Genomic DNA, 22,799 nt, shown 5'->3' on the forward strand with positions numbered 1-22,799 from the left:
GTAAGGTTTCTGTTGGTCTTTTTAAATAAGTGTTTAGTCATTAGGTGTAAAGTTCTAATTCATGGACAGTTTCCTTTCAATGACTGCCCAGACGTGAATTTAATGTCCCTTCTTTGTTCTTAGTTTCCTTTTCTGGTGTAGTAGACAGGCCTTCACAGAGTTGGGAGTGCTTTCATCTTAGATGGAAGCTCCAAATCGTTTTTTTCAGGGGCCGGCCCCTTGTCTTCACACTGTGTAGCCACCTCTCTTGTTAGCTGCTAAGCACCATCTTGGGAAGCAGCTGTTTTCTCTCTCCTGCTCTTGATGGAGTGAACTGGAAAGAGTCTTTTGGACTAAAATGCACAAGTTATTTGTTCAAAATACCAAGAAGCAGCATTTACTGCGTGGTCGTAGATCCTTATGCAGAAATCTGTTCTAGTAGATGGGCCTCAGTGTTTGTTAAAGAAGACCTTCAAATTATACATAAGTATGTGTGTGCCCATGTGTTTTTATCTTCCTGAGCGCATGGGTCAGGATTAACAATTCTTCTTTTACAATTAATGATCTCCTTCCATTAGGTTAACCAGGCAGACCTTAAGATATTTCTTATTAAAAGAAAAAATCCTTTCTCTTCCTTCCCCATCTAAGCCAGTGTACCTTAATGCAATGATGATATGTTAGACCCAGCAGTTGTCAAAGCATCGTATTACTGTGATGCCATAATGACACCCTGTCTCTGTAAAGTAGTCATGTTTTCTCAAATCACACGTTGCACGGTTGATTTCTGACATGACACTTCATTCAGTTGCCTTCCCTTTCTTCAGCATCGCCATTCTCTGACAATAGCAGCTGGTGCCCATTTTGTTACTAAGTGATTCACATTTTGCCACTTTACGAGAGTGCAATTAGTTGAAGCAGGGGGTAGGGGGGGAGCTCATTGTAAAGTAGCATGCTTGAAGTTGTAACTCAGGCTGCCATGGGAGCTGCTGGGGTCATAGGCTCTGAAGCCTGTACTTCAGGGAGCTGTGGTGTGTTCTGAAGGTTTTTTTTTCCTAAAAGCATTAAAAACCAAAACAAAACAACAACAAAAACCCTCTAGGATACTCCTGATTTTATATATATTTCTTAAACAAAAATACTTAAATATTAAATTTGGTGATTTCAGGAGGTAGAAAACCAACCAATCCCCTTAGATTCAGGAACCCTTAGATTCATTCCTGTGTTGAACAGGTAGTCATTAGGGGCCAGACTCAATAACCTTCCTTTCCAGCCCTAAAATTCTATGATTCAGTGAGAGGTGCTGTATTTTGTAAATGGACAGCTTTGCTGGCTTCCGTGTCCATGTACAAATGTGTTGGAAAAACATTTTTAAAGAATTTGGAATTTGTAATAATGATGAGATCTTTTCAGGACCTCCAGGATGACAAAGAAGCCAAAATGGTGACTGTTTTGGTTGACACCTATTTAGCTATGAACGTGTCTGTCATTGGAATAGGTCTAATAAATATTACAGAAGATTTTGCCTTAGGGTAATAATCATGAAGGTCTAAGATGACCTGCCACAGGTGTCAAATGAGACTTCTAAAGAGAATTTCATGCACTGTTAGTGGGGAAACTAAAAGTTTTGTGTGAAATTCAGTGGATGAAATAGAGTTGTTTAAAAACATTTTGAAGAAAGTGTTAAAAATATGATGTTATGAAATGTTGTCATATTAGTATAAACAAATAAAAAGCTTAAGTACTTTCATTGAAATATCAACAACCCTGGACATCTACACATGTGTATGAAAATTCAAATTCGTAGTCATTCATTCAAGCTCATACATTTACCTGAATCTAGGAGGAATCACTGAAAACAATCTAATACTTATAATATAAATTGAATATTAGCTTACAGATTTTATTTTTTTTGCAGCAACTTAAATTAATTCTTATTATTTCTCTCACTTTCTCCCTCTATGCACATGCATACACAGTTAACTAACACTCAAGAATTATATTTATAAATAGCCTGGCCACTGAGAATCTTGATTTGCCCTATCTGTTGTATCTAACATCAAAGATAAATTTTATCTTTGCTTACCCTTAAGCAAGGTAAGGAAATGGGTTCCTCTATTGGGGGGGGGGGACATGATCAGAATTGTTTGAGACCCTGTCATTAACTGTATTGAAATGCTGTTTACAACACTGAAATTTCAGGAGCTATTAAATTCTTTAAATTTAGTTTGTTACATAGAAACCAAATGTTAAGCTTGTTTTGTTTTGTTCTTGTATTTGTTTTTGTTTTGTGGTCCTGGGAATCGAACCCAGGTCTTCTGCAAGCTAGGTCAGTGCTCTATCACGGAGCTACATCCCCATTCCCCTAATGCTATTCTTGACATAGTAGCTTCCCTGTCCTGTTTATCTTGGGGTGTTAATTCATAAGCTTTTGGAAAGCAGTTCGTCTTACTACTTTGTCCTTTTCATCATTTCTCTTAAGATAATAAAATAAAATAACCTATACCAAGGCTTTAAAATAAATATTTCCCACATATTTCAACACGTGTTATTTCTATTCATAATTCTTAACTAAATTTAGATTTTTATTAATCCAATGTGACCTAAAATTTCTGCATTAACAGCACAATGTGGAATTGGGCTTATTCTCTTTGGCTACAGATAAAGCCATCATCTTGAAAATGGCTCTTTCTGACAAAAAGGTGTTCTTTTGAAATAAAGTCTTATTCACTACATTCCTCTTAGAGTTAATGTGAATTTTAGTGCCTCTAATTTTAGATTGAAGTGAAGTCTAGAATAAAACCCACCAGCTGACAATTGAATTTATAGATAGTTGTGAATATTTCAGGCTTGAATAATAGAGCTGTAGAATTTCAGAGACAGAGAGCGAGAGAATTAAGACTCGCTGTAGTTTTAGGTTATAATGCAATTGTGTCTAGGAAGTGTTCAGTGTAATAAGCTAAGTAGTAATTAGGAGACAACTGTGTTCTTTCAGGGATTCTGTTGAGGTGTCACTCCAAGCCATGGGAGTATGACTCAATAAGGCAGACCTGCAGCCCCTGTGGTCTCCCCTTGGGCCCCTCTCCACTCATGGGTGAGTGGTAGTTGAAATTGCTGAGAAATAAAAGCAGTAGATTTCTGTGTGTATCACCTCTACCCTTGCCTGTACCACTATTTTTTTTTTTTTTTAATGATACTTCTGTTAAAAACTTAGTTGACATTAAGGCATTTCTGCTCTGGACTTTGGAGTCAGACACATGTTCAAATCTACCTCTACTACTTCCTAGCTGCATGACATTTAGGAAATTTCTGAACATCTGAGGCTCAATGCCTGGCATATAAAAAGCATTCGAATAGTGTTAACCCTATTAGTATTTCCACTGGGCAAAGGTATTAATTAAGGAAGCAGTTCATGTTGGAAAAGAACCATGAACAATTTAGAGCACAAATCTAGTTTGTTCACATTCATTTATAGCCAAAATGGCCAGACCTCATTTAGAAGATATTTCCAGGATTCCTAGGACTTCCCTGGCAGTGGCTCCTCCCAAATTGCCTTGCGTGCATCCAGGATGTTGTAAAGTATGGACTGAGATTTGGGGATGAGACAGCTGGCTGGAGAAACCCCATTTTTCTGAGACATAAACAGCATGCATTTGACACATACACTTTGGGTGACTTAGCAAATAACTCTTCCATAAACAAAGAGGTAATTTCTGACCTTGTTCCTTAAATTGAGAGTTCTGCAGATTTTAGAAATCCATGAGAAAAAGCCCAAGGGGGAAAAACCTGGGATAAAAAATGATCATAGAAGATGCAAAAAAGGGAAAAAGAACAGGGGGCAGGGGACCCTGGAGTACGTCTTGTTCTCAAACAATTCAAAGCAACTCCTCTTTGGGGAGAATTTTTTTTTTTTTCCAACAGTGCCTTTCAGGCAGATGGTGAAAGAGTTAATTGTCATAGCTGTGAGAAATTCAGTGCCAGAGAGAGGAAAGGGGAGCAACCATGGTTTAGTAGCCTAATAACTTCTAACTCTAGTCTAAGATCATAATGTATGTGCGCGCAGTCTGGTAATTATAAGGTAATAAGTGAAGTGGTGGTATAAGAGCTCTAAATTAAAAGGAATTCACAGGCCTGCTGTAAGTCAGTGCCGACCCGCTTTCTTTCAAACGTTGACTTGAGGAAAGTGCTCAGCCCAGAGTGCAAGCAGGGAGACAAGGAGAGCGATCTATTAATTACAACACTCATTAACAGTGACGGCTACAAGGCAGCAGATGCAGAAAGGAGAGGACTCTGTTGTTGGGGTTGGCGAGGGGGATATTTTTTTCTTCTGCTAGCTCTGGGGAGGGAAGGACAGCCCAAGTGGGTGGGTGAAAACATGGAGATATTTTGGTGGCTTTCTTCTTCCTGTTTGCATTCTGCACATCCCCATATTGCTTGACTGGAGTGAGCAGAGCACAGTTTCCCAGCTAAAATGTATTTGGGTGGAAGCAGTCCTGTCTTCAATGCTTTGCTCTTGAGACAGCCTGCGTGGAACAGTTAGGTGAACATTCCTGATAGAGAATTCCATCTTGCCCTTCATTTGAAAGAAGCAGAACAATGGGAGAAGGGAGACCTGGCGGATGGCATGAAATTTGTACAAAGATAAAATATCATTAGATTTATAGTGAAAGAGATAATTGCATCCCTTTGGTTATACTGTGACTACTCCCCCAAATTCTAGTGAATGACCATTACACAGTGGGATTCCCATAAATCAGCTTTACACAGGGAAGCAATTATCTAAGTCCTTTCTCAACTGTCACCTCTTCTTTCTATGGTGGTCTCTCAGAAGGTTCTCAGAGGGCCTTGCTAAAAGGGGTTTTACCCTATGGCTAAGCGGAAAGACAATAAGACCAACCATATCTTTGCATTTAATTACCTTTTCAGAAATCCAATCACTTATGGGTTCCACAAAAGATGAGTGATATGTTTCTTCTAGATAAGAGAAGTAGTTTGTCAGATTAGATGCTTCATCACATTTCTTTCAGAAGATATGATGTTAATGGGGAAAAAAGTACAGGGTGGAGTAGAGGGACCATTTCAAATCTCATTTTTTCAGGACAAAAATTGATACAATTCTACACTTCTGAATGTGACGTATTAGATTTGTTGGACTCACAGGTGTACTGAAGGTACAAATGACTTTTACTAATTCATCTGTTACAATAAGGGCAAACCACACACAAAAGACACAAATACATGCACATACTTATTAATCAGTGCTCCCAAGTTTTGTGCATTTAGGAAATAATCCTTAAATATTGGATAGAATTTCGTACTTGATATCTTTATATGTTGTGAAATGGCTAGGAGATAGAGCAATTTAAATAAAGAAGCAAAGCAATTGAGGATATATTCCTTATGTGTTTTAGTCAGATCAATAAAAGACACAGTTATGCTTATGGAAGCGTGCTGACAAACAGTAATTACAGAGCTAAGGATCATCTGTTCAGTCTTGAAAGATAGAAGTTTGATTCTGCTCATAATAAAATGGATGCAGAATGTACCAGAAGGTGGAAGGAAAGACTGGGTGAGGATAAATACAGTTTTAGAAATGATTTAGACTTTGCAAATCCCTACCTCTTCTACTGATAAATTTAGGATCTCGAGGGCTGATTTATATATTGACAGTGGTTCTCCAAGAGAAAGGTAAAATAAAAGCAATTGGACCCTTTCAAGCCTTTGTTTATGGCCTGTCTGTGCTCTGTGATGTAGCCCTGTCAGGCCCTTACACTGATTACCTTCTTGTAGAACAAGAGATATTGACTAGAGAATGAATGATGTGCATCTCCCAGCCCTCAGGAAGCACTCTCAAAGAACAATGTCTTTAACATGCAAATTCTTCCTGTGGTTTTTTTTTTTTTTAATCCTCTCAACTTTCCCTTACCTTTTCATCCTCTCCTTATTTGTACCTCAGTTGGCCTCCATGTCTGACTCTCTCTCTCTCTCCCTCTTTCTCTCTCCCTCCATCTCAGGCTTCTCTGCAGAATGTCAAACAAAGATCGACACATTGATTCAAGCTGTTCGTCCTTCATCAAGACGGAACCCTCCAGCCCAGCCTCCCTGACGGACAGCGTCAACCACCACAGTCCTGGTGGCTCTTCAGACGCCAGTGGGAGCTACAGTTCCACCATGAATGGCCATCAGAACGGACTGGACTCGCCACCTCTCTACCCTTCCGCTCCTATCCTGGGAGGTAGCGGGCCTGTCAGGAAACTGTATGATGACTGCTCCAGCACCATTGTTGAAGACCCCCAGACCAAGTGCGAATACATGCTCAACTCGATGCCCAAGAGACTGTGTTTAGTGTGTGGTGACATCGCTTCTGGGTACCACTACGGGGTAGCGTCCTGTGAAGCCTGCAAGGCATTCTTCAAGAGGACAATTCAAGGTTAGTTTTGGAGCTGCTAATACTATGCCTCTTTCCAACTTCGTGTGATATTTTTTTCCCCCTTGTTCTTCTTCTTTTTCTTCATTTTTTTTTTTTTTTTGTACTAGGATTTGAACGCAGGGACATTTTACCACTGAGCTAAATCTCTGGGAGTTTTTAAATTTTTCTTTGGAGACAGGGTCTTGCTAAATTGCGGAGGGCCTCACTAAGTTGCTGAGGCTGGCCTCAAACTTGTGACCCTCCTGCCTCAGCCTTCTGAATCACTGGGCATGCACCACCACACCTGGCCCTAGTTATTTTTGCAAGTCAACTTGCATGGCATTATTTCTATCTTGAGTAGAAAACAGAAATAGATTAAAATTGATTGTAGAGGATTTATAGAATAAACTCTCCCCAGATATGCTCCTGTCCATTAATTCTGCTTTCACTATTATACTCACACGATGCAAAGATAATGAGAACTGGGTGGAGTTTAAAAGAGTGTAGCTAAGATTAGAGTAACATGGATCTGTGTAACTACTGAGCAAATGCACATTAGATTAATAAGGCTTTTTATCCCTTTGAGTCTTATACATACATTGAAGTAATGAATACTTTAGTGTTTCTCAAACTTGAATATACATCAAAATCACCTGGCAATCTGGTTAAAATGCAGATTACTGGTCCCTCTCCCCAGAGGTTCTTGATTCATTAGATCTGGGTTGGGGGCCTTAGAATTTTTACATTTCCAATAAATTTCCAGATGATGCTGTTCCAGCCAGGGACCACACATTGAGAACCACTGTTTTAGACATATTTAATCACCTACTCATTTTCTTCCTTTCCCCATAGCTAGATTTGCATAAGAGACTCCTAAATTAAACCAATGAAATTTCATTGAATTATAAAATATACCTCCAACACATATAAGTGATGCATATCCAAACCTTTATAAATCACCAGATTTATAAATAATGTTATTTCTCACAGAAAATATGGAAAAATATAACTAGTTTATATGTACTCCTTTTAAACCAGTAATCCACAAATATAGAACTCAGCTCACTTTCAGATCTACAGATACATACTGACACAAAATTAGATTTTACTTTTTCAATCTCTTGTGATACACTTTTGAAGAAAATGGGAAAAGGAAAATAAAATCATTTATTGAGATCCACAGCACCCAGAGATTCTGCTCAGTGGTTTACAGAACACAACCTTTTTAAAAAAAAAAAAAATTGATGCTGGGATTTAAACCCATACTTTACCACTGAGCTACACCCTGGCCTCCAAAATATATCTTCTTAACAACCAGTTGGGGCTGGCAGGGGAGGGGGCGCTGTGGTTATAGCTCAATGGTAGAGCTCTGCTTAACATGTGGGGCACTGGGTTCGATCCTCAGCACCACACACTCAAAAATAAATAAATAAATATATAATACATAAATAAATAAAGGTTTTGTGTCCATCTACATCTATTTTTTTTTTTAAATACAACCAGTTGTGGACATAAAGACAATCTTCACTGATATCAGTATTCTCAAGCTTGTCAGCCCATTACTTCAATTTTTTTATTTTAAATACTGATACCAGGGCTTGTGCTTCCACATTCTGAATGAATTGATCTTAGATGTGGCCAAGAAAAAGGAGGGATTTTTGAAAGCTTCCTAGGTGATACTTAATGTAAAGTCAAGTTTGGGCTGGGATATAGCTCAGTGGTAGATCACTTGCCTAGCATGTGTGAATTCCCATGTTCAGTCCCCTTAAACACACACACACCACACACAAATGATAATAATAATGTATAATAATGTAAAGCCAAAGAGCTATTAGACTAGTGGGCATAGTGGTGCATGCCTGTAATCTCAGCTACTGGGGAGACTGAGGTAGAATTGAAAGTTCGAGGTCAACCTGGTCAAATTGGAGAGACCATGTCTCAAAATAAAATAAAAAAGTGTTAAGTATGTAGCTCAGTGGTAGAGTACTTGCCTTGAATGTCCTAGGCCTTGGGTTCCATCCTCAGTCCTTCACATAACCCTGGACCTAACAAAAAAGAAACACTGCACCGGTCTGTTCTGTATTCTGTACCAATGGTCCTTAGTGTGGTGGCTTAACTAGCAGTATCAGCTTGCATTTTGTTAGAAATGCAAATTCTTTGGCTTCATCCTGGGTTAACCAAACCAGAATTTCTGGTGGTGAACCCAGTGATCTGTACTTCACCAATCATGCCAAGGGGTTCTGATGGTCACTCTAGTAGGTGAGCCACGGTCCTCCACATTGCTGCTGATTTACTAGTGACATCTGAGCACTGTCATCTTTTGGTAACTTACTGAATATAACTAAAATTAGTCTATTTGGAACCTAAATAACTGCGTAGTGTCCTGATTTTTATGTTGCAAAAGAGGAACTGTTTGTTAAACTCTAATGCTTATAAATATTTTAACGAAAGGTGATACTGGAACCCTTTATGTACACTCACAATATTCCCCACTCTTTCCTTTTAAGAATGTCTGGCAGTTCAACTCTTTTCAGTAAGTTCATCTGAAGATTTTGGCAACTGTCAGTAGTAAATAGTTTGCACTGGCTCCCCCTTGCTTTTTGTTTTGCGTGCTGAGGATCAGACCCACAGAGCTACCACTGATCTCTGCCCTTACCTGTCCCTTGCTTTTGTGTTGCATGCTTGGTCTGTGGTTAAGAACACAGTTTACTTCAAAAGCACAATTTTTCAAGTCATTGTAACCCTATATAATAGAATGACTGTTTCAACCTAACCTCTCCATAGCCTTTCTTTTTTTTTTTTTTTTAACGAATTCACCCTTCTTTTTATTTATACCAGGGTACTTGATTTTTTGAGTCACCAAGAAGACATTATACAAAGAAGCAGCCTGGGAGTGTAGTCAGTCTAATTCCTTGCTACTCAAAGTATGGTCCCTGGACTCCAAGTGTCCCAACACTTAGGAATTTGTTAATGCAGCTTTAATCCCCAGCATAGATCTACTGAATCAGATCCTGTGTTTCACCAAATCTCCGAGTGATTCCTACCTCCTTCAGTTTAAGAAATACTGCTCTATCATATCACAGGATTGGTCTTTCTACATTGTAATTATCTTTGGCTCTCACTATTACCCTAAATACTACCCAGAAAACACAAAGTAGCAACTTCTTTCCCTCAAGACATTATATTCCCCACCCAACTCCTCCATCCTCCAGGCTCTTACTGATGCTTAATGAAAAGTTTCACAAGTAAACAATGTATCTATGTTGTACATATCTGGCACTGAATGAGAAGTGTACAGTTGTCTACAATCAAAATGCATTAACCTAGGAAGCATTTTGTCTCAAATAATAAATTTAATGCAAATATGTGGGAAACTTACTCTTGGCCTTCTACTTGAAACTTGAAAGCCCACAGTTTCCTGTGCTGGGATAAGCAATGTCTTCTGTTAAAGTGTAAGCAGAAATCAACAAGTTTGTGTCTGTGCAATGATATATATCTTTAATAGTTTGGGGTAAGTTTCTCCATAGCCTTTCATAGGTTTTGCTGAAGAACTCAAAGTCAAGTGAGTGTGCACTAAAATGTTCTCTAAATATTTTAGTAGCAGTATTTTAATTTTTCGGACTCATCATTATCATATTTCATTAATATTTTCCTAGAAATTCTCATCCACTGGATCTTTATCTCCTTCTATAAATTTAAGGCTTTAATACCTGAGAAAAATTCCTGACAGTTGTTTTTTTTTTTTTTTTTTAATAGGTAAAGGTCTAATTTTTGTCTTCAGAAAAGTTATATATGTTCACTTAAAAAAGCAAGTTAAGGCATTTTGTAGAAATGCAGCATAAAATATACACAAGATTTCAGATTCTTTAATAATCTTATTACTTAGATATTAATAGCTATGCAATGGTTGTTTGCTGAGCAATAATTATAACAGAACCATTGGAGTTCTATGCATGATTATTCTTTTGGTAGCTGCGAAGCTACCAAAAGCTTAGCAGAACAAAGCACAGGGTGATTCTTGGCATTGATATATAGTGCTCACTTTCCCTCCATATTGGAGAGAGCAAGTTGCAAGGATTCTGAGTAGGAGACAGAGATGTCACTGTCCAGATTAGCACTCTGGACTTGCCCACCTGGCTGTGCTTGTAGCTGGCAGCTGGGCAGCACTCAGTAAAGCTACCCTGCGAGCTACATCATCAGGCATCACACTGTGGTGCTTACTTAGCCCCAAAAAGCCAGTGAGGCAAATAAAGGGATTAAATTGTGAAAGTATAATGTAATAATTAGGGCGGTAATTGTAAGGAGGATTGGAACGGCCCCTCCTTGTTGTGGCCAAATAGTGATAGCGATTGAACTCCAAAGATGTTGAAAGTAGCCTGAACATATTGTACCATCACAGACTCTTGTTCCTATGCGGAAGGGGCTATGAGTCGGCTCTCATGCCTCCAGGAAGCAGTGTAGCCAAATTATTCTTGACAGATAGCCTCTCCCTCCCTTCCCTTGAAACTCTCCAGGGAAGGAGAGGAGATTACGTAACTCCCCTTGAGAACAAGTCCTTCTTGAGTAGGACTTAGCAGTAGAAACTGTCTCACAGCTCCAGTGGCCAGGACATTATATAAGCATGACTTCTACCTCACCAGGGCCTGGTTCTGCTTTCCTGAACTTGACTAAGGGACATGTACGGAGTGTGGCAATAATGCCTTTTGAGAATCTTTGTTTCTTCCTATGACCATTTATTTTTAGGATTGGTTATTGAATGTGTAATAAATATAAGTGTACAAAGTTGGGCAAGGGAACACTTATTTTACCGTATGAAGTATCATCAAATTCTCAAATGTAAAATAAAACCAATTCAGATCTTCAAACTTAAAAAAAAAAGCTTTTAATTTTAAAAAAGGTAAATATGGAGCTAAAAGAACACATATCTAAAACATGTCTTGAGAAAAATAGTAACAATTTTTATTTTCAACTCTGAATGTGGCATTTTGCTTTGTGAAAGTCAGTTAATCATAGATTTTGGTAAAGTCAACTTGAAAGGTGTATTTTATTTATTTGACTATAGCTTCATTGACTCGTTCCAAGTTATTATTGAGAAACAATTGAAAAGGGTTAGCAGTTAAGTAGAATTTAAGGCTTTAGATTTTACATTTTTTTTTTTCTGAACATACTATTTTGTGTGTATGTGTGCTCGGGATTGAATGCAGGGCCTTGCACATGCTTGTTAGCATTTTCTTCACTATAGAACTTCATCAATGGGCCTCAAAATATTTTTAAGATACTTTTTTAGAGGATTTTGACAGTCCTGACTATCATTTGGTAGGGTTAGAATGTCAGCAATGATTTCATTGTCATTTTGTATTCATGATAATTTGAGGGGTGTGATATAGTTCTTCTCATTATTTTTTCGAATTCCATTATCGGCCTCAGTTCATAGATGAATGGAGATTTGTTTGGGGCTTCTCTTTAACAGTTTCACTGAACTCTGGTTAAGGAAGTAGGAAAAGGAAAACATCTTCATACCCCAAAGAAGTCAATATATATTTCATTATTGAATATACAAAACATGGGTCCCCTGAAATTTTTCTTTCTATGTAAGAATAAGGAAAATCACTTTTGTTTATTTTTTAACATTTTGTGGGTACTAATACCCAACTGCTCATTCTAGTTCTAAGGAGTTCCTCTTCCCCCACATTAAAAAAAATACCTTTATTTCATTTATTTTTATGTGTGCTGAGGATTGAACCCAGTGCCTCATATTTGGGAGGCAAACACTTCACCACTGAACTATAACCCCCAGGCAAGCCTCCCACATTTTAAAAAAAGGAAATTGTATATTTAAAAATATGAAATTTTTAAAAACGATATTTGTTCTAGCCTGGGTTTGGTGTTCATGTGAAGTCAGGTCCAACTCTTGGCCACTTATCAGTTGTGGGACCTTAACCTGGCTGCATCTTCCCAGGTGATAAGGTTTAAATGAGAGAATATATGTCAGAGTGCCTAGCCCATAGTAAGTACTCAACTAATTATTAAACCTTGGTTGATATTGAGAATATGTCTGGGATGCTCATGTTCTGAATGGATCAAATATTCTAGCACAGAGAATGTCTGCCCATGGTGCTAAGCTGGAAGGACATGAAGCCAACCTCCCTAAGCTCGTAGCATTTACTCTTTAATGATGACAATGAACCCTCTCTCTCTATGGCCATTTCTCTGTATTGTTACTCTTTCATAATGGGAGGGATTTAGGTAGACTGCCTGAAAATTTGTTTGATTTTATTTTGTCTTATGGTAATCAGTTAACTTCCCCCCCCCTCTGAATATGAATGGAAAACTGGATAAATCTAATAAGAAGCCTGAATCTTGGAGCTTGTATAAAACATCAAATTGCCAGTTAAGCTTCCTCTGTGGGATTTAGGAACTGAACAAATATCATGAGATATAGGTGTGAACATTGTGGGAACAGAATCTACTCTCAACACTGTGGGACCTAGGAAAGGAGGTGTGGATACCCACATGCCCATATATAGAAATATGTTAAATTTATATATCAAAATAGACTGCTAAGTAAAATAGGTTCTATTCTCTCACTTAACCAAATATGGCTTCCATAGCCTTGGGGGGACACTTTGCATTTTTCAGTCATAGACTCCTAGGAATTTAGTATTAGAAAGAGACAATACAAGGACAATACTAGTCTTTAACCTGTGGCCTACCCCCTTTCTCTTCCTAACCCTCTTCTGTCCCATCTTGTTTTGTACATATGTGGAAATCCTTGCCATCATGTGTAAGTCCCAATGAGCCCTTGCAAACAGGTCCCATAATGTGTACACAGCAGTTTGGTTTAGTCCACTAAAAGTCCAGTAGAGGCACCCAAGAGACAGGCCCTCTCAGACCCAGGAATAGGATTGCAATGATCTAGCCTGGGAATTTGAAAGTCACAGGGACTTGAGGTCATGGGGTAGACAGAAGACGACTCCAGCTTGTCTCCTTAGTACCTTGAATGGGCTTCTTTTTATGTCAGGGCCTACAGGCAGGGCATCCTCTTGTCTGGAGGTAAAGGTGGCATTGGTAAGAGCTTCAGTCTCAGCCAGACACTGTGATACATGACCATAGTCCCAGTGACTCCAGAGGTTGGGGCAGGAGAATTAGGAGTTTGAGGCCGACCTTGGCTACTTAGTGAGGTGAGGCCCCTAAGCAATTTATGGAGACCCTATCTGAAAAAGGCTTGAGGGATAGGAAATGAAAGATGTTTTAGGGCATCTTCCTGCCAAGCCGCAGTCCTTGGGTCTGATGCTGCCAGCTGCCTTTTCCTTTATGAATTGTCTTGACTCTTTCCTGAAGCAGGTGGTGTAGTCCTGGAGCATCTCCCCTGGCTAGAGCATTTTCTTTGCCATCACATGCTGTTTCAGTCCTTGCATAGAATAGTTGCAGAAATGGAGAAAAAAATCTACAAATGGAGCGTCTATATAGCATATGCATCGTCTAAAGGAAAATAATAAATTAGTTTCTACTTGAAAAGAGTGTTTAGAGAAAATAATTATCCCAGCTTATAGTGAATGTCAGTTTTAAAACTCTAATATATTCTCAAGTTAAAATCCAAAATAATGGGGCTGGAGTTGTGGCTCAGTGATAGAGTGGTTGCCTAGCAGGTATGAGGCACTGGGTTAGATTCTCAGCACCAAATATAAATAAATGAATAAAATAAAGATCCATCAATGTCTAAAAAATTTTTTTAAAAATCCAAAATAATATGGAAATGTCTTGACTTGATGAATATCAGTGATTATCAGTTTGAAAGTAGCATTAAATTACATATAGAAGTGATATTTTCTAAAGAAGTATTATCTATAATTCACTTGCTTTAGTTCAGAGCTTGCTTTTGTTATACGTTTAAATTAATTTTTTTTTACTTTTTCTTGCATTTGATGCTAATTTGGTCTAAATTTTTGAATTGCATTAATATTGCCAAGTAAAAATGACAAATATTCTACTTTTCCTATTTTATTTGTTAGATTCAGTGTTTATTTTAATAGTAAAGTTTAAGTGCCAGGCATGGTAGCATACACCTGTAATGACAGCAACTCAGGAGGCTGAGGCAGGAGGATCACACATTTGAGACAAGCTTGGACAACTTAGCAAGACCCTGTCTCAAAATAAAATTAAAAATAAAACAGCTGGGGGTGTAACTCATTAGTAGAGCACTCCTTGGTTCCATCCCCAGTACTAAAACAAAAAAAACATAGAAATTAAAATATAGTATTTTAGACTTTCTGTATTAGAGAAGGTATATCATGTGAATAGATGCCCTAAAACAGCATAATATAGAATTTTATTTCTCTGGGTCTTGACTTAATGGAACAATTTCTTGGGACAAATAAATAGTGATTCCTTTTCCGTAGTTTGTTCTGACTCTGATGAACTGGCCAAAACAATCACACTTCTTGGGTTATTTTTTTTTCTTGTTTTGATACTGGGGATTAAACCCAGGGTGCTCTACCACTGAGCTACACCCCTAGTCCTTTTATCTATTTATCATCTACTTTGAGATAGGGTCTTGCTAAGTAAGAGGCTAAGTTTGGTTGTAACTTGCCATCTTCCTGTCTCAGCCTCCAGTTTCTAGGATTTTTTTTTTTTTTCCTTGAAAAGGAACAGATAGTAAACTAGAGCCTTTAAATATTTCAGGATATACAACATTTAGGATCTGTGGGCTTCATACCTTTTCTGTTTCATATTATTTATCTCATAGCTTTTTAAAAATGTGAAACTACTCTGAGCTTGGGACCTGAGAAAAACAAGTCCAGGATTGAATTTGACCTGCTGGCCCTAGTTGGCTAATTTCTACATAGAAACACTCTCTTGTTATCTTCCATGTAGGCAACATTGATATATAAGATTTTTACACCATAGGATTTCCTATGCAGCTTTGCATACACCTATAATTTATACTGAAATCAAGTTCATAATTACGAAATTTTTTGGTCTATTACCTCAGTTTTTAGAATAATATTACTTTTTCAGGGATCAGAATTTTCTGGTCTCTTTTTAGTATTTACAGATTTTAAAGCTGTTTGAAGTACACATCTATGAGCACTATGATATATCAGCTATGTGTATATGTATACATGTGTGTATTGGCTAACTAAGCATAAAACAGAGCCAGTGTAAATTAAGAGAAAATAACAAGTGGCTGATTTAAAAAATTTGGATTTTTGCATTACATAAAATGAGAGTGATACATTTTAGAGATTGAATTGCATGGTTGATATTTTATTTAGGAAAGGAAAAATAAAGAAGATTTAATGATACTATATTGTAGTCCTTCAGATGTTAGAAACTGAAATTTGCAGACACCAAAACCTCTGTGTCACTTGTGTGCTTATTAAACTCAGTATTTTTAGTATGTTATTGTATTTTATTTTATTTTTACAGTATTGGGGATTGAATCCAGGGCCTTGCCCATGCAAGATCAATACTCTACTTCTGATCTATATCCCCAGCCCTATATTACTGTATTTTAAAAGTCACTTACATTAGTATACCATTTTAATATTTTACTTATAAAGTCTATTTCCCAGTTTAATGCTACTGGATGAGAACTGTCCCATGTAAGGAGTTTATGGCAGTGGTATTCAGGAAGGAAATTAATTTGTAGTCAATATTTTGTTTTGTCTTTCATACTGTGTATTAAATCCAGAGTCACTTTACCACTGAGCTACATCCCTAGTCCCTTTTATTATTTAAAATTTTGACACAGGGCTCACTAAGTTGCTGGGACTTTTGCTAAGTTTCTAAGACTGGCCTCGAATTTGTGGTCCTCCTGCCTCAGCCTCCAGAGTAGCTGGGATTATAGGAATGCACCACCACATTCAGCTATTTTAAATTAGTTTTTAAAGGCATCTTGGGACTGGGTGTATAGCTTATTGTTAGAGCACTTGCCTACCATGTATAAGGTCCTGGGTTCAATTCCCACCACCATATACACATGGGGGGTGGGGAGGGAGAGAGAGAGAAAAAAAAATATGAATTGCCTCTATTCTCTTTTTGCAAAAGGAATATTAAATTATATTTCTGATGGGATTCAGGAGGTAGACTATGGTTGATAGTTTGCCTGAAGACTTTGCCCTGAGGGCATGTGACCCATAATCAGTAATATCCCATGACTAATTGTTGTGATGAAGGGACTAGAAACTGCTTTTGATTACAAGTTAAACTCCAACAGAGCTATCAGTGCCTCTCTTTCTTTAATTTGTGTGTTTTGCAGTGCTGGGAATGCAACTCAGGGACTTGTGCTTCCTATGCAAATGTTCTACCCCCAGCAACAATATCTCCAACCTTCCATTACAAATCTTTTTTTAGGGGGGAGGTGGCAGGGTGTGGCTAAATTGCCCAGACTGGCCTCACTTGTGCTCCTCCGGCCTCAGCCTCCAGAGTTGCTGGGATTTTAGGTGTGTACCCCCCACCAACCTCCCATTGCCTCCTTAACATTGTAATTGCTCTATCTCTCATTTCTTCTTGCTTTTCCTTATTTGAGAACCAAGTTTGGACAAATAAATCCATTCCATTTCCACTTGGTTACAATAGCCGCAGAACAACACATTACATGTGTGGGGACAAAATAGAGGAAATAATACCTTATACTTTATATTTTTCAAAATGCATGCTTTTTTCATAACTGCACAATAATTCTCTTCCTCCATAACTAACTAAAAATTCATTATGACTAAATCCAGTTAGAATAGATGAGAATGTTCATCCTAAAGGTAGGACACGACAAAGATGAATCATCAGAGAGTTCTGATGTTTCTGTTGATGTAACTTTTTTCTTTGATAATTTGTAGAAATAAATGGCTTAACGTGATTTGCCAAGTCAAGAAGTTCTTGTTAAAAGTCAAGTTGTAGGACTGGGGTGTAGCTCAGTAGTCGAGGGCTTGGCAAGTGTGCTTTAGGCCCTGGGCCCGATTCTTAGAGCCACTAAATCAATAATTAAAAATGAAAGTCCAGCAGCAGAAGCGGTGGGGCCAGTTTTGAGGAAGGATAGGGTGGGGTTCAGAGGCAAGGTTCAGAAACTTTTTTTCTTTACTTGTTAAATCCCAGGGCAATGATTAATTTTTTTCTGATTTATTGCTTGATAAACTTAGATAGTATCATAGGCTTATAAAGTGCATTCACTCATTTAAGTTATAAACTGCATTAATTCACTTTCTTTTGAAGTTTCTGACAAAGGGATTTCAACAATATCAAGATGACATCATTAAAACTTGCTTTCAGAATTTTATTATTTTTTTGTTTTCTTTTTGGGACCAGAAATTGAACCCATGGGCACTTAACCACTGACCCACACTCCCAACTCATTTTTTTACTTTTTATTTTAAGACAGGTTCTTGCTAACACTGCTCAGGGCCTCACTAGGTTGCTGACACTGACTTTGAACTTGCTATCTTCCTTTCTCAGCCTGTAGAGTTGCTGGGATTATAGATAGGCATGCGCTACTGCACCCAGCTCCTTACAGAATTTTAAAAGTTTCACATAAAACAAAATGAAGTAGAAGATGCTGATAAAGTATTACAGTGTTTATGGTGAAAGTAAACATGTTTGTCTCTTTATTTATGCATGCTGAAGATTGAACCCAGGGTTTTTCACTTGCTAAGCATCCTATTGAATGAACTACATCCCCAGGTGCTAAATTTATCTTTAATAGAAATTATGGATGTTTTTATTTGTTAGGTTTTTGTTTTATTTTGTGGTGCTGGAGATTGAACCCAGGACCTCAAGTATGCTAAGCAAGCAATCTGCTATGGAGCTGCATCCCCAAATCCAGAAATGATGTTTAAACTTAAAATTTTCTTTATTGTGATTAAAAAAAAAAAACACATACCTTAAATTTTATCATTTTGACCTTTTTAAAGTATATACAGTTGAACAGGGCTAATATACCCCACCCCCACCTACTGTTATGATATAGATCTCCAGACCTTTTTCATCTTGCAAAACAAACTTTATATTTGTTAAACTGAAGCTTTTCTTCCCACCCCCATTCCTTGGAAATCACTATTCAAATATTTATTTCTATGAGTTTGACTACTCTATTCCTATAAATGGAATCACGCAGAATTTGTCTTTTTCTAACTGTCTTATTTCACTTAGTCTTGTATCTACAAGGTTCATTCAGGTCTTTAGATGTCACAGAGTTTAATTTTCAAATTGAGTAATGTTCTCTTTCATGTGTTTACCACATTTTCCTTATCCATTCATCGGTTGACAAGCATTTAGATTGTTGACACTTTACCATTATTGAAAATAATGCTGCAGTATACATGGGTATGCAGATACCTAGAAATCCTAATTTTAATTCTTTTGAAAATATACCAGCAAATGAGATTGCTTGGTCATATGATAGTTCAACTTAATCTGTTTTGGAGGATCATCGTTATTGTTTTCCATTGCAACTCCATCACTTTATAGTCCTACCAACCCAGCACTTCCAAGGTTTTCACATCCTTTCCAAGACTACTATTACTTTGGGATTGAACTCAGAGCCTTATGCATGCTAGGCAAATAGTCTACCACTGAGTTATAACTCCAGCCCTTATTATTATTATTTTTGATAGTGACTCTCCTAACGGGCGTGAGGTAAATTTTTTTCAAGGTTTCATATATGCCCCAAGTGGAAGTTCCAATCTTTTATCACCTTAGACTGATTCATATGTAATAACATGTGGGTAATGTCCATAGATGTTTCCATTCTGAGTTCATTACAATGTCTAAAACTAATACTAACAATAGATAAATATTCATTAATCTGTAATAGTAATAATGCAGATATTTGTTTTTACAATGTATCACATACTGTTCTAAATGCTTTATAATATCTATTTTGTTGTTCATCCCAATGAAATAGGTATCATCATTGTAATATTGTTTTTTAAATTTTTAAGTCTTTGAGAGTTGGCTTGACTATGTTGCCCAAGTTGGTCTTGAATTTCTAGGCACCAGTGATCATCTCATTTCAATCTCCTGAGTGATGGGACTACAGGTGTGCACCTCTGTGTCTGACTCATTATATTATTCGTTTTACAGATGTGAAACTTGAGATACAGAATAGTAATTGCCCTACCAGCAATTGGGTCCCAGAAAAACTGAACCCATAGCCTGCACTCTGACCCCTCTAATTATATTTCCTTCAATGTTTTAAAAGCTTTTAAAAGCATTAAATAATTTTTAGACTATTTTTCTTGAGATATTTAGTCCATGGGCAAAATTTTCCATTAAGTTGTTAAAATAAAAATTGGGAATTAAAAAAATAATGCAAAAGTGATGCTTAGATAATATTAAAGGTTTTTAGAAAGGAGATGGTCAGACCTAAGTCTTAAAAATACCTAATGTTTTCTAATTTATTTTCAGAAATCCTTACTTGTGAAGCTTAAGAATTCAACTCTTTCATATCACTATTGGGTTGTTTAATTTAATTTAATTTATTTATTTATTTTGCTCCTGTTCCCTGGGTTTTTATCTGCCACTTGTTTTTCTACTCAGTTTTTGATTTTAGTTCTTAGAAGTGTGTCTCCACACCCACTAATGGTCCTATTTAAAGACTCTTTAATTCTTGATTTGAGGAGGAGAAAGGCTTAGTTCTTTACCTGTGTTTTTAAATTAATTAATTTATTTTTTATTATTTCTTACATACATCACAATAGAGGAGTGCATTGCATTCATATTTTTTTGCATTGCAATTCTTAATACACCTTTATACCACAATTTATCAAATCTCTGTTTGTATATAAGGTATGTTGACACCAAATTCACATGATTGTCTACTTGTATGATCTTCAGATCACAAAAGAGGACAGGTCAGAATTGATTCCTTTTCTTTTTTTTTTTTTTTCCCATGGGCTGAATATTAGTCAAAAGGAGGGGAAAGCATATTAATTCTTATTTTTTGAAGAAAAATATCTATATACTTTGGAATTAAATCTGGTTTTATCTTGATTTGTCTTGGCAGACTTAAGGAAGTAATCATATTTTATATACTTGTTAAAGGGGCATCTCTGAGTAATACCAGAATGAGAATAAAATAATTTAATGAAAGCTACTCCTGATCAATTTAGAATTTAGAGCTTAAATTCTCAATGCACCTTAACAGTGACTCTGAAAACACATCCCAAATCTACATTCTGATAGCTGTTTTTGTGCATGCTATTTACATAGTTTCCATTTGAGGGAGATCAGAGATAAGTACAAGAATCTTGAAAGGAATGAACATAGTCCCATATCTTGTCCTTGAGCGCTCCTGGTTTTTTCTTTTGCCTAGGAAGCATCCTCCTCACTCCCAAGGTACTGTCTTGCTGCTGGAATTCGTCTGTCCCTGAGTCCTCAGAATGCTTATATAATTTCAAGTTTTTTGCAGCTACTTAGAGCAAAAGATCCTCAATTCATTATCTCATTTCTTTCTTTTCTTTTTCTTTTGAGACTTGGTCTCGCTTTGTTGCTCAGGCTGCTCTTGACCTCCTGGGTTCAAGTGATCCTCTGCCTCAGTCTCCTTAGTAGCTGGGACTAAGGGCATGCACCACTGTCCCCAGTGTATTCCATTTGTACTTTTCAAATATTGCCAATTTAGAAGGTTTTCTTCTTTAATTTGCTGTACCTAACCTGTGGGAAGCTAGCTAGTTGCAAGCAAGAATGGAAATCATGGAGAAGAGACTGTAAAGTATTTTTGGTTCTGCAGCCTTTTGTTTCTGCAGAGATGGCTGAACTAAGGCTCAGGGGCCATTAGAGTAAAATATTTCACGAGGAGGAGAAAGCATCTCCTTCCACCACCCCTAGACAATCCCAGAATAGGAAAATGTCCACCCCCTGCTAAATTTTCTAATGTACTACACTTCCTTTTCTTACTCTTCCTCTCTGTGCAAATTCCAGGAACTTTTCTGCAGTCCCTATCATAGCAGATATTTCAGATGGCATATTTTATTCAGAGGGGAACAACTTCAGGCACAAACTCAACTTGAGGAACTTTCATTGTTCTCTGGGCTTTCCCTGTCTTGCTCTAAATCCAGCCAGCAGCTCTGCCTGAGTTCCCTGACCCTTGGGATAATCACACTTTATTTCATGTTTTTCCTTTTATTATGAGGTCCACATGGTGCTTATTCAATTGCTTGTGTTTCTTCCCTAAGTTTCTTTTGATTTAGGCATCGAGTCCCTGCCTTTTGGACAACCAGCATAAAGTCAGATGAAATTTTCTTGCCAGTTTTTCTTTACTTCCATGCTGAGAATTACCCCCATCTTCTTGCCTTTTTCCACCAAGTCTTGATTCCACTTAGTTTTCTTGGGCATCTAGAAACTCTTTCCTGAATATAGTTCTAATATTGTAATTGTTGACTATTTGAATATTTTTTTGCAGTGTTGGAGATCAAAATCAGCTTCTCCTGCATGCTAGGCAAGGGCTCTTCCCCTGAACTACACCCCCAGCCTTAAATTATTGTTAATAATCAATGCTTTCTGCCAGGCAGTCTGTTACACACATACAGGATTTCGCTTTATTTTAGCATCCGCCCTGTCATGTGGTTAATAATTATTACCTATCCTCATTTCATTCATGAAGAAGCTTCAAACTTGTGTCACACAGGAAATGGTAGGGCCAGGATTTGAGCCTGATTTGACTCTAGTATGTTTCCTTGGAATCTGAATGTTATAGCACTTTACTTTCTACAATGTGCCTTCTGGTGAATGACTGTTATCAAGCAGGAATTCACCAGATCAGTACAGGTTGAGTACCCCTTATCCAAAATGCTTGGGACCAAAAGTGTTTCAGATTTTTTTTTTTTTGTATTTGGGAATATTTGCATATATATCATGAGATAACCCTGAAGACAGGACCCAAGTCTAAAAGTGAAAGTATTTATGTTTCACATGTACCTTATATACATAGTAATTTTATGCTATATTTGTAGTAAGCCTGTATTTTGACTTTGACCCATCACACAAAGTCAGTGTGGGGTTTTCTGTTTTTGCATCAAGTCAAAATGTTCTAATTTTGAAACTTTTGAACTTAAGATTTTCAGTTTTTGACTTGTATTAATTTTAAAGGATCCTGATATTTATTGAACTTCTTTTTAAGGGAGCTCTATGATACCAACGTTTTTGTTCTGACAAAGTTCTGGGGACATGGGCAACATTCCAAAACAGAGACATTTAGGGACGGTCTTAAGGAAAGTCTTTGCTTGCTTTTTCCTGATAAAGGAACAAGAAGAATATTCAATAAGTTAAATTTTTATTTAGGAGTCAATTCCTTTATCACATAGGATATGATCCGGTACCACCAACTGTGTCATATGGCCTCAGTATATCAGTCTGTAACTGTGAAATTTATGCATCAAAATGTTTTATTTGTTTATTCTTTAATTTATAGTACTAAGAATTG

General features: G+C 37.2%; 1 protein-coding gene across 28 annotated transcripts in view; it reads left to right on the top strand.

Moving 5' to 3' along the window:
• Esrrg (estrogen related receptor gamma) overlaps positions 1–22,799 on the top strand; it is a 592,284-nt gene that overhangs the window by 403,372 nt on the left and 166,113 nt on the right. For all 28 annotated transcript variants that reach the window (XM_048809368.1, XM_048809360.1, XM_048809366.1 and 25 more), the window contains one exon: positions 5,991–6,406. In XM_048809368.1, coding sequence (XP_048665325.1) covers positions 5,991–6,406 — 416 coding nt within the window. The remainder of the gene's footprint in view (positions 1–5,990; positions 6,407–22,799) is intronic.

Source organism: Marmota marmota, unplaced genomic scaffold, assembly GCF_001458135.2.
Source record: "Marmota marmota marmota unplaced genomic scaffold, marMar, whole genome shotgun sequence".
In the NCBI taxonomy this organism is placed as follows: domain Eukaryota; kingdom Metazoa; phylum Chordata; class Mammalia; order Rodentia; family Sciuridae; genus Marmota; species Marmota marmota.